Below are 13,464 nucleotides of genomic sequence, written 5' to 3'. Positions count from 1 at the left end.
TGGAAGAGTACAGATCTGTATGTTTGAAAGCTAAGCTGGGAAGAATTAAACAGATCTCAGATCTAGGTATCACTGTTGCTATATATATTGCAGATTCAACAGGTCTCTGGTTTATGGACCTAAGAAAAAGGCTAATAAGAGAAAGACTTGAAATTTTCATGGCTAGTAAGTCTTTTCAGTTTACACAAAAATATGACAGTCATTTGTGTGGGTTAGCCTGTTAGTGCTTGCTACATTTGCTGTGTCATCATGTTGATCAGACCTGATAATAGTTCACAGGAGATGTGTGGCAAGCTTAATCTGTTGTTTAAAAAGATAGTTCCAGCATATGTAAAATGCACCGTTCTTCTCATCCTTCATCTTTCTGTGTGCTATTTCATTTTAAGGGGTATGTTGGCTAATGCAGTGTTGCCCCCCTATTCCGATCACGAGTATGCCCAATGGCTGAGTCGACCTCTGACCTTCAGCTCACCCCAGCCATCGCCCTTCAAGCGGCTGCCCAGAACTCCTGCCAAAGGAGCTACAGGTAAACTAGGTAGATGTGTTTCCATGGCCGTCCTTAAAAATTTTCTTTGTTGGACATAAACCACACCATGTTTATTTTATGGGCAGAATAAATCTTTTTCAATGTCTTTGGAAAGTATAAAAATATAAACCTTAAAAATTTTGCCTCCGGCCGTATGTAAGAAGGTCTGTGAGGAACCTGCGGATGGTTGTGGGTTCCCTCAGGGCTTTGCCTGGTTTCCTCCCACCATAATGCTGGCTACTTCGGTATGAGTGAAATATTCTTGAGTACGGCATAGAACACCAATCAAATAAATAGATAAACAAAAATTTTGTAATTTTGGGAAATGTGGACTGTTCCAGCAACTGTTGTTAATGACACATTTTTGTGATTGGAAAGCGTTGAAAAATCAGACAAAATAAAGAAAATGCAATTTTATGTTAGTTTGTTCCATTTTTGGACTTTTTTTTGGACTTTTTTGTAGCTTGTGCATAAATCACAAAATAAAATAGATGTTGCCAAACAACAAAAATAACAAAACTAATGTAGGTTGGTCAGAAATTCTTTTATTAATTTTTATCTTTTGAATTTTAATTCTGGCTATCTAGGAAGATAGGGTAATTAACATTAAAAGAAATAGAAAACAAGAAGGGAAGTACATTTTATGAAATTTTAAAGGCTGAAATAATTTTTGAGAAACACATGCTGTTTATGACAGATCTGGAAGATGGAGAATCGCCAAACATACATGGTGAAGTGGCAGTTGGGGAGGATAGTCGCCACTGTTTACTCTGTACTCAGTACGGGGATGGGGAACCACAGGTTAGTATTTACCCGAGTGTGGTGAATGGTCTATCACAACAAGTGAAGTGGCAGTTGGGGAGGATAGTCGCCACTGTTTACTCTGTACTCAGTACAGGGATGGGGAATCACAGGTTAGTATTTACCTGAGTGTGGTGAATTGTCTATCACAACAAGTGAAGTGGGAGATGGGGAGGATAGTCGCCACTGTTTACTCTGTACTCAGTACGGGGATGGGGAACTACAGGTTAGTATTTACCCGAGTGTGGTGAATGGTCTATCACAACAAGTGAAGTGGCAGTTGGGGAGGATAGTCGCCACTGTTTACTCTGTACTCAGTACGGGGATGGGGAACCACAGGTTAGTATTTACCTGAGTGTGGTGAATGGTCTAGCACAACAGGTGAAGTGGCAGTTGGGGAGGATAGTCGCCACTGTTTACTTTGTACTCAGTACGGGGATGGGGAACCACAGGTTAGTATTTACCTATGGTGAATGGTCTAGCACAACAGGTGAAGTGGCAGTTGGGGAGGATAGTCGCCACTGTTTACTCTGTACTCAGTACGGGGATGGGGAACCACAGGTTAGTATTTACCTGAGTGTGGTGAATTGTCTATCACAACAAGTGAAGTGGCACTTTGGGGAGGATAGTCGCCACTGTTTACTCTGTACTCAGTACGGGGATGGGGAACCACAGGTTAGTATTTACCTGAGTGTGGTGAATTGTCTATCACAACAAGTGAAGTGGCACTTTGGGGAGGATAGTCGCCACTGTTTACTCTGTACTCAGTACGGGGATGGGGAATCACAGGTTAGTATTTACCTGAGTGTGGTGAATTGTCTATCACAACAGGTGAAGTGGCACTTTGGGGAGGATAGTCGCCACTGTTTACTTTGTACTCAGTACGGGGATGGGGAACCACAGGTTAGTATTTACCTATGGTGAATGGTCTATCACAACAGGTGAAGTGGGAGATGGGGAGGATAGTCGCCACTGTTTACTCTGTACTCAGTACAGGGATGGGGAATCACATTTTAGTATTTACCTGAGTGTGGTGAATTTTCCAGCAAAACAGGTGAAACTGTTATCATGTAAGTAAAAAATTCTAGACAGAAAAGTGCAAAGAAGTGAACAAATCTGCATCTGCTTCAGTCAAACTAAACCCTTGAGGAAGTGCAGTCATATCTTCGTGCTTGATGTTTGTGGAGTTCCATAAAATGAAGCTGACATGAGTAGTTTACATGCCTTAGGGATAAGCCCTCACAGCTGAGGGACTCTGGCCTGATATTAGCACTTGTTGGGAAGTACCCTAATTCCTAAACCTTTTCGCATATGAAAGAGCAGCTTTCAGTGCCATTTATGCACATTTTTAATTTGATTTTGGAGACAAAACTACATTTGTTAGATTGGTCAGTGTCAGGGCTTCACAAAAAGTATAACATAGTGTAATGCCTTCAGAATTTGCTTGAATGAACCCCTTGCATGGGAAAAGGTTAAAAGATTAGAGTATTTACAGTTGTATTATCCGTTTTGGCAGCCCTTGCTGCCTTCATGTTTTGGTCACTGGAGGCACCTCTTTTAGTGGTTACCCTACAGCACTCAAATGTATATTTACATGTACATGTAATTGTGAATGCTCACATTCATCTTCTTCCCTGCAGGACGCAGGCCGCCTCCTGTACGCAGGTCAGGATGACTGGATCCATCTAAACTGTGCGTTGTGGTCAGCTGAAGTTTTTGAAGAGGCTGATGGATCCCTCCAGAATGTCCATGATGCTTGGTTCAGAGGAAAGCAGCTGGTAATGTCACACATGTCTCAGTTTTGGCGGAGTTTTTATATCCAGTGATCATGATGAAGTTTGATGGCGTTAGTCTCAAGCTCCATATGCTGTCTGGTTATGTGATCTCCTTTGCAGCTGTCTACAATAATTGTCTACAATAATTAGAAACCTGTCAGGAGAAACACATACGGGTGAATAACTTTACATGACCAGTGTTTTCAGGCACTTCAGAGAGGTGGATTTGAAATTGAATATGCTTCTTTTACACTGATGTCCAACCTGTGTTGATGCTAATCTGAAAAATTTGAATTGAATTGGATATATACTAAACATGCTTTTTGTAATATAAATATCCATAGTCACTGTGTTTCAGAGGTGTGACGTGTGTTCATTAAGAGGAGCGACAGTTGGCTGCTGTACGCGAGGGTGTCCCGCTAACTTTCACTTCATGTGTGCTCGCCAAGACAGCTGTCTCTTCCAGGAAGACAAAAAGGTCTTCTGCAAACAGCACCAAAACCGGGCAGATGGAGAGGTGAGCAGTTGCTTGTAGTTATTAGTTGTTTGAGGGATGTGGTTTTGTGCTGAAGTAAAACACTCAATGGCATTTGTCTCCATGTTATCTGATAGCTGGATAATGATGGTGACAGTATTAATGTCCAGATTGGTTAATGAGCAACCATCTGTGATAATTTTAAGAGGATGTATATGTATATCTGTCAAATGTGGTTAGACTACATAAATGTAAAATGTAACTAACTGCCCTCATTTAACATTGACAATATATTTATATACCAGGCTCTCTCTGCTGTGAAAAATCTGTGTGTTACACACAGGTTTAGTCTGAGAACTCCGTTTTATCCGTCAAATCCGCCTGCAAAATGAAATGAAAGATTGGTGAGTCAGATATTTAGATAAAGATATTTGTCAGGCCCTGCCAGCACTATTTTCACTTCATCTGTTGAGTAGTAATCTCAGGGTGACAAGAGTGTTTATCCTTTGACTGAATACTTTGCAGATTATCAGAATGAACAAGTTTGAAGTGCTTCGAAGAGTATGTATTGATATGGATGATATTCGTTTACCGAAGAAGTCTTGGTCTAAAGGCCTTGACCCCACATGTGTGAATCTTCTCTTTGGTAAGTAGGGGTAGTATAAATGAAGAACACTGTCCTTATTATCAGATGTAATTCAACTCATTCTGTCATTCAGTCCACTCATACAAACACACATACATAAGATACCAATAAAACTACATGAAAGCTAATGAAATAGATATAAGAACATGTACAGCAAATGTATCCCTTATGATTAGAGCGTTCGCCCGAAGATGGGAGACCCAAACCGGGGTCGGGTCATACCAAAGACTTTAAAAATGGTACTTGTTGCTGCCTCGCTTGGCGTTTATTACTGAGAGATTAGAAAGGGAGGCAAGACTGGTTGGCCCAGTGTCAGTATAATGTGACTGGGTGGGGTGTCTTGTCAGGTGTCTTCGGCATGATATTTCAATGACGGCAGCACTTAAGCAGCATAAACTCGAACTGCCATAAAAAGACACAATGTATGTACACACACCTAATGACTCCTTGTCATATGACTAAAACATTGTTTCAGACGTTGAACCCTAAGCATTCATTCATTCATTTGTTGACTGTTAAACCTCACAGATGATTTACCAATCAGTTCATAACTTAGAGGCTAAAATACTGACCTGTATACAATATGTTTCTCTTTTGCCTACTGGTATTCCAATCTGTCTTAACTTGCGGAGGTGATAATGTTTGATGCTGGTCACTCAGTACTCGATTTGGTTTAGTGGCCAGGTAATCAGTTGTTGTTGATCGTCTCTGCAGGTGCGTGTACAGTGGAGTTGTTAGGCAGATTAATGTACCTGTCCGATCGGCCTCACTGCCTCTTACCTGTGGATTTCACGTAAGTCTGTACAGTACATGCTTCGCTGCATAGAATTTTGTTTGCTTTTTTAAACTCCATCGAAAGAAAGGTGTGAATTATACATTTGTCCGAAAGTAATGTTTGTTACTGTTTGTATCATTTTAATATGCACAATAGTTAGATCCTAAGTGTTCAACCTCTTCAAGGTGTGACATGAGCTTACTCAGTCAGTTTGCGTTGTGGCCCTCAGGTGTAGCCGCGTATACTGGAGCACACAGGATGTTGGTCGGCGTTGTGTGTACACCATGCGGATCGTGGAGGTGAGACCAACCAATCCTCTGCTGTCACCAGAAATCGTTCTCAAAGAGATGAGGATTGTCCATGATGAGACTCACCCAGACTTCAAACCAATCCATGAGCTGGATCCCTGTGTTCAGAACTTCTTGCAAGCTGCTGCGTCTCAGGAAATACCCAACTCCAGGGTGGACCTGATGGAATCCTCTCCCAGTTTATCATCAGGTTTGACTGCTTCAGCTGTAAGCAGCACTGCCCAGATCTCAGCCCGAGAACAGCTGTCTACCTCTTCCTTGCCTTCAACCCCTCCATGGTCTCAATCGGCAACAAGCCAAAACTACAGCAGCAAGTTTGGCCTTCTAGTCCCTGCTACAGTTGGTCCGAGCTCTGGTAATAGTCCTGCATCAATGGTGACTGATGTCTCTTCTCAAGACGATGACTTTGTGGATCTTAGCAAGGTTGTGAATCGATTGAATAATGCTGCAGCAGAAAATTTAACGAAACGAAAGAAATCACCATCTGTTGAATGCTTGCCTTCATCACTAGCTATAAGTCAAGATAATTATCCAGAACAAACTGTTGACAAGTCTGCATTTGTTCCCCCATCTCAAGCTTCCTCCACTAGTCTGTCTGCTTGTTCGATGACGAACAGTACTATGACAGATACCGACTGTGTCATTACAAAGGTGCTAGACGCTGATGGCTCAGAAATACCACTTGCCTCCGCAAACTCACACCCCTCTCAGATAATGGAGAACACAGGGGATGTTATGTACTTAGAGCTACCAGCTGGGGTCACCTTACCCAGTAATGAGGAAGGTGAACTTCAGCTGGTGTTTGCTGATGGTGTGGACTCTGAAGCAACAGAAGACACAAAACCTGTGTTACCCGAATCAGTGGAATATACAGGTGATCAAGACTGTGAAATGGGTAGTGTTCCCCTGTCTGTAGCAAACAGAATCAGTGAAACAGGACAGGTGTCAATGCTACAGGAAAACAGTGAAACAGATCAGGTGTCAATGCTACAGGAAAACAGTGAAACAGGTCAGGTGTCAATGCTACAGGAAAACAGTGAAACAGATCAGGTCTCAATGCTGCAGGAAAACAGTGAAACAGGTCAGGTGTCAATGCTACAGGAAAACAGTGAAACAGGTCAGGTGTCAATGCTACAGGAAAACAGTGAAACAGGTCAGGTATCAACACTACAAGAAAACAGTGAAACAGAGCATGTATCATGGCTTGAGGGAAACAGTGAAATGGGCCATGAGCGAACACTTCAGGAAAACATTGAAACAGGACACAGTGCATCATTTCAAGAAAACAGTGAAACAGGACATAGTACATCACTTCAAGAAAACAGTGTAACAGGACATTGTCCACCTCAGGAAAGCAGTGAAACACTCCAGGTGCCAATTCAGGATATAAATTATGAAATGAGGCCAATGCCAACGACACAAGACAGCAGAGAAACTCTGCATGAGATTAAGGCACAGGAAAGTGGTGAAACTCATTTTGCCCCAACAGCTGAAGGAATCGGTGAAAATAAGAACATGCCTTCTTTTGAAGGAAACCAAGAAAACCAGCCTGTTTCTATGGAAGAAACTAGTGAAACTCCACATATGCCAACAACTAGAGAAATAAGTGACACCCCACAAGTACCAAGAACTATAGATAGATTCATACAGGGAATGCAGCAGCCAGTGAACAGCCCCACTGAAGTAGTGAGACCTGATAATGTGAAACTGTGTGGAGATGCAGAGTCAGCTTTGTTAAAAAATTTACCCCAGGAACATTTCTCGATTGATTCAGATGTACATGTATCTGTCTGTAATTCATTAGCTGAAAAGACAGAAAATGTGTCCTCTTTAGCCCAAAATGCTCAAAGTTCATCAGGTTTAGCCATAGATTCGAATAAAAAGAAGCTTTCAGAACATCAGATTGTCACAAAGACTCCCTCAGGTGGTGCCAGAACTTTGCTGAACATTTTTCAACATCCTGTCACAGATGTTCAAATAGGTGCGAAAGCTGTCTCTTCGGGAGACCTCCCAGTTGCTAAAGATAAGGCTGTGGACAAAACAGACAAAAATATTTTTGATGTATTCTTGAGTCAGCATAGTGACAAGTGTGCAGATGAGCCAAAGACATCTTATGGGGAAGTGAGAGTGGAAGAAAAGGACACACACAGATTTGACATTTTGAGGAAGAAAGAAAACAGTGCAGACAGAGGCGTTGAGCATGAAAAAGTTAGAAACACTGGCTCCCATGATAGAACGTTACGTATTCAGGAACATTTAGCTACTTTTCCTATGACTGACTCAGGAAGTGTTTCCAAAGGGACTGACCACGTACAAAAAACAATAAATCAAAGTGTGAATGATTCTTTCAGGGAAAAATTGAACTTGACACAAAAATCTGGAAAGTTAATTAAGAGACGACACAGTGCGGATAAACATGTAGGGGATAAAGAGCCTCCCCGAAGGTGTATTAGTCCCAACCTAGTGCCCATTTACACCAAAAAAGGTGTCCTCATGGGTCATCGCTTATTGCTAGAAAATGATCTGGTTAAAAGGAAAGAAACTCCATTTCCGGTACCATTTTCAACTATTTCACCCATCCCACTAAGAAAGTCAGTGGGAAATTATTCCATAGTGGCAGAAAAGTCATTGTGTGAACGCAAATCGGAGAGGATGGGTAAGAAGTGTGATGAGGAAAGAGCAGATTTTTCTTTTGATTACAGTGTTCTCCAAAATAAACTATCACTTGTAAGCAGTCAAGCTGATTCCAGCTCTAAGACACCAACCCCAGTCTTAGACCAGGATCAATCAAAACCAGTCTTAGACCAGGATCAATCAAAACCAGTCTTAGACCAGGATCAATCAAAACCGGAATCACAGGAGAATGAGCTGCCGGAGGGAAAGACGAAGATGCCTGAAAATGAAAATAGCGCTATGGCACGGTACCGGCATTTGAGTGAAGGGGACATCGGGAAAGTGGCTTCTCTCCTAAGTACTTCTCCCATATTGTCACTAAAATTGCCAAGAGGCCGTGGTAGAGGGACACCAAAGACAGCCACAGGAAAATCGCAGAAGCATTCTGAGCCATTGAAAACCTACCCTCTCCGTCGAACAGCTAGGAGATTATGTGACGAGGCAATGGCAAGGGCACAACTGAATCAGTCTACCAAGGACATTGCTGTGGAAGAAAAAGTGCCTACCCCGTTAATAGAGGAACTGATGGAGTCAGAGGAAAGCAGCAGCACATGTAGTGAACCTCCTTTGCTTAAAACACTTGGTCTCCGAAAAGTCAAAGGGGATGGGCACTCACCACCTTCAGTGAAGGTGGCACTTCATGATATGATTGCACAGAAAATCAAAGCTCAAAGTTTAGCCAAGAGTAGCCCTGGAAAAGAGGGTCCATTCAAGTGTTGTACATGTAAGAGGCTATACAGAACAAAGGAGAGCTACCAGGCACACACTGAGGCCTGTGACTTTGAAGTGAGCAGTGATGAGGAAGATGAAGAGGAGGCATCAGAACACAAGCGAGGATTGACAAGGCTACTCAAGTCTCCTCAGCTTTGTGAGGAGCCTCTTGAGGTTCCCCCTGTAAAGCGTGGCAGAGGCAGGCCACGGAAGTATCCAGCACCTGTCCATCATTCCCCATTGTTGGTTTCTCCACTCCCCAGACAGAGAGGTCGACCTGCAAAGTTACCCCAGACGCCGAGCAGGGGACGAGGACATGGCCGAAGGTTAGTAAGGAGTAAGAGTGTGTCGGGAACTGGCGGCACAATGCCCAGACAGTTGAGGAGTACTAAAGGAAAGGGTAGAAGAAGTCTGCCATGCCATTTGCCTAGCAGACAGTCATTTCATCTCTCACCCAAGAAGGGCCCCCAGTCATCCCCATTGCCCCAGAAAAGAGGTAGAGGTCGGCCGCCAAAGCGATCCCCAACAACACCTTTGTCAGAGGACAAACCTGCAAAGAGAAAGGCAAGTGATTCAGGTTCCAAAGACAACAATGTTAGAAGGAAACTGCGATCAAGAGTTAATCTCCTACAGCGAGCGAAAACACCATTTAAAAGTCGAAAGAGGGCACTGTCTCAAAGTTCAGCTGAACAAGAAATTGCTAAATCTTCCTCAGATGATGATATTAAGCTGTGCGAAATCTCAGGAAGCATGTTGTTACAAAGATTCTCTGGAAATAGACCAGATACGAAATCTGTGGCAGATGATTGTGTGAAAAAAGAGGCAACAGCCAAACCTAATGAAAGCAGCAAAAGTGCAACAAGTATCCCGAGTTCAGTTTCCTGTGACCCAAAATGCAGCATTTCTGAAAGCATTCAAGCAGACAGTATTGATCCATCAAAAGATGATAATAAGAGTCCAAATGATTACAGACAAAATCAACAATCCAACAGTATTCATGATAGTTTAACTGATAAGTCCGGCAGCATTTCTACAAGCATTAAAAGGGCCAATGGTGACAGTTTGAATGATCAGTCCAGCAGTATTTCTACAAGCATTAAAACGGATAATGGTGATAGATCAAATGATAAGTCCACCAGTGCAAGTATTCAGTCATTTAAATCGAGTGTGTCTAAAGAAGTGAACATTACTTCAAGTATTCAATCCTCAGAAAGAATTGATGAGAAGTGTGGAGAGAAAAGATCAATTTATAAATGGGATGGTCATAGTACATCAGAATGTATACTGACTAATCCCGTTACAGCAAAAGCAGAAGGAAAACCTGAAGACTGTGTGTTAGGATTACCTGTGGAAGCTCCTAATCACATCACAGCAACACCAGAAGGAAAGACAGATGGTTGTACAGTAGAATCACCTGTGGTAGAACCTGCCAAAGGCGTTGAGGTAATGGACACAAACATTGATAACACAATACAATCCGGTGATTGGGTATCTCGCCAGGTATCAGGAACCTGCCCTGGGCGTGAAGCTGACACTACGTCAGATTCTACCCCAGGTATGGCTGAATGTTCAGTAAGCTCTGATATATCTCGTAGTGACCTTCCCATGGGGCACACACATCAAGGTCACCATTTCACTCCCACTTCTCAGATGGTATCCAGCGTATCATCATATTCCAACAGGCCACAGTATTCACCAGGTGTAGAAAAGACACGAATAATGTATACTGCACCTGGGTTAAAGATGCTGAATGTCAACATGGGTGGTGAAATACCCTGTGTCATGAAACAGTCTACAGGCGAAAGTGATGCAGTACATGCGTCAACAGCTGAGAAGAATTTTGTAACAAAAACTAAACTGCCAAACCAGGTAATGGTAGCTAAGTCTGGGCCAAAGATATTGCCTGTTAGACCATCCATTCCCCAAGCCCTGAATACGCCAGCAGTTCATGTTACTCCAACAGCAACAAAACCTCCCAACATTACCTTTGTTCGACATCAGCCTGGCACAACAGTCAAGCAGATAATCAGTACTCTTCAGCCAACAAGTTTTAATCAAGAAGGGATGAACCTAAACTACTTGGGATGCTTTGTGATGAATCCAAAGACTCAGGTTTGTACGCAGTCAACGTCTGTGGCTCTTGGAAAAACTGTGATGTCTGTGAGACAGGAAAGCAGTGCAGGTCTTATGCCTTCTCAGACCTTCAGCACCACAGGTCTTCAGCAACCCTCCAATGTGTTAAACCCACTGACTGCCTCTGCTCTTCTGCAGCAGATGATGGTCAACCAAGTGCAGCCTGTGAACCAGCAAACTGTCACAGTCCCAACAGTGGGTGCTGTCCCACTACCTAATCAAGTCCAACTGCCCCTACCGCCAAGGAATGGCCCAGCTGTTCTAACTGCTGGATCCTTACCACAAGGCATGGTAGCTGGGGCACAGTTGATTAGGACCCTGGGGCCAGTGGGCCAGACTGTTCACCATTCAGGACTGCCACAGAACATCGCAGCTGCAGCACCTGCAGCATCCAGTCCACTGGCATCGAGTGTGATGGTACCCCTTGGTCACTCAGCCTCCCAAACACTGACACAAGTACAGAGTTCTATCCAAGCTAACTTATCAGGCAGCCTTCCTCATAGCTTTGTCTCACCTGCAGCGCAGATTTCTCACAGGGCCACTATTCCCCGTGCACAGGAGCAGGTGGTTCACCTGAATAGCATTCCAGGAAGCACAGTAAACATGCCCCCTATGGCCAGTATGAGAGAGGCGTTTGTGAGGAGACTGCCACCTCAGCATGTAGACCCCAGCCCTATCAGACAGGTAGCTGCTTCAGCAATGCTATCTGGTGGTCTCACAGCACCTGGTCAGTCAGACAAAACTGTGATCCAGGTATTCCCGTCTGGCAATCTGGTGAGTCGTTCCATCCCCCAAATCTTGCAGGGGAATTCCACACTGAGTCCAGCTTCCTCATATGGCCTCTCATGTCCACCAGCCAACAGCAAACCAGTTCCTTCAGAGCCCTCCATCCTGAGTGGTGCAAACATCGTCAAAATTGTTGTGCCAGGTGGCCCTGGAAGAGCCACTGCTCCATTTGTGAGTAATCTTCCTCAAAGTACTGCCTTAAAGATTCTGAAGGAAATGGCCTCTGGTCCACATGCTTCCTCTGTTTTAACTTCCACGGGTAACATGGTCACAGTCAACGCCAACAACCATCCGAAGCTGAGAAATCTACTTCATGCTGTGGAAAAACAGTCGGATGGAGAGGTAAATGATGGGAAGCAATCACTTACTACCACTGCAGGCTCAATAACGCAGCTTCCACAACAGCTCAATCAGGTGACAACTGCCAGCACTGAACATTCACAATCCTTTACAGTCAGGAATACTGCCTCTAAGACCTCACCTATTGACCCAGCTTACTTGCGCCAGCTTCTCCAGACCCGCCCTCTGTCTGTCAACCCCCGTCTCAATCTAACGGTTCCAGCGCACAAGGCTCCACATACATTAGCATCTGACCGGATGACCCTGGCAGAGAGTCACAGCAACCAAGTTGACCAGGCCAAACCAGGATACAACAACATTGTGATGAAAAGAATCATCAAGCATAAAGTTGCCTCCAAGCCATCCATTCTAAGTCGTAAAAGACCAGGACCTGCTTGGATGAAGCATCCTGTGCCTGCTAAGAAGATGGGTATGACAGTGATGGAGAAGAATGGTGTGATGACTGGCTATGTGTGCAAGTCTCTGAGTCGACAGATGGACACAGTGTGTCAGAAATCTGCAAGCCAAGAGCAATCTCTGCAGATGGTAAAGAGGATGCCGCCTTCCTTATCCAGGAAGTCACAGGTTGCACGAGAGAAGGTGTTGAAACCAAGGACAGCTGCCAAGCCCAGCTCATTGCAAAGGCCTAAAGCTACAGGTAAGATTTCTTGTTGGTACACCAATTTAGAAGCTGTTAAGTTTTATTTTAAAGGCCAAGACAGCACCTGGCTAAAACACTTTTCATTGGAAAGCAGGATACTCAGGCTTTCTACAAAGTATCATACTTTATTATTTTACTGATATTTCACTGAATAGCATGTAGAACAAAATGACAGTACTACACAAATGGCTGGTGTGAGTCGAGGCAGCCATGTTGATAATTTTATACAATGAAACACGTTGCTATCAGATCGCGTGACCTAAGCTGTGATGTAGGATTTGACCAGGTACTCCATGAAATGGCATATGTGATAACATAGAACTACTGCATGATACATCATTTTGAGATCACCATTTCACAAAGTGTTGTTGGGCAGGTCTATCATTTACTGACCATCATGGATGTAAAATCATTTGATTTACAAGCTGTGTAATATTGATAATGTCAGACACTAGCATACCGTCTCGGCCCAAACCGCATTAATCTCCCCAATTACATTAATGGTCGTTTATTTTAGCATTTAATCACCAGTTTCTGAATAACAAATATCAGAGTCAGTGCAAAATTCATTAGGGATACCGAAGGTTTATGAAAATTAGAAGACTGCATCTCACTGGTCACAGTGTAAATGAAACAGTTCAAGCAGTGGAAGAAATATTCTTCCAGTATGTCCAATTTCCGATAAAACTTTATTTAGGCCCATCACTCAGGCCTTCACCACACACAACAAAATCCACATCTTTTATCTGCCATAAAATACCTGAAGTCGACATTAGATAGAGTATACATGGCATCATGTAGCTCTTGATAATGGAGACGTGCTGAAGCTGTGCCAAGAAGTAGTTTCACTCAGTG

The 13,464-nt window shown here is 43.4% G+C and overlaps 1 protein-coding gene across 1 annotated transcript in view; it reads left to right on the top strand.

The window, feature by feature from the left end:
* Positions 1 to 13,464, top strand: part of LOC135462100 (histone-lysine N-methyltransferase 2A-like) — a 53,641-nt gene that overhangs the window by 20,023 nt on the left and 20,154 nt on the right. The window contains 7 exon segments of the mRNA XM_064739456.1: positions 387 to 526; positions 1,224 to 1,327; positions 2,968 to 3,105; positions 3,461 to 3,619; positions 4,103 to 4,223; positions 4,938 to 5,016; positions 5,228 to 12,606. Of these exon segments, the coding sequence (XP_064595526.1) occupies positions 387 to 526; positions 1,224 to 1,327; positions 2,968 to 3,105; positions 3,461 to 3,619; positions 4,103 to 4,223; positions 4,938 to 5,016; positions 5,228 to 12,606 (8,120 nt within the window).

Source organism: Liolophura sinensis, chromosome 1 (assembly GCF_032854445.1).
Source record: "Liolophura sinensis isolate JHLJ2023 chromosome 1, CUHK_Ljap_v2, whole genome shotgun sequence".
Taxonomy (NCBI): Eukaryota; Metazoa; Mollusca; class Polyplacophora; order Chitonida; family Chitonidae; genus Liolophura; species Liolophura sinensis.
This window is presented reverse-complemented; position numbering and strand designations above follow the sequence as displayed.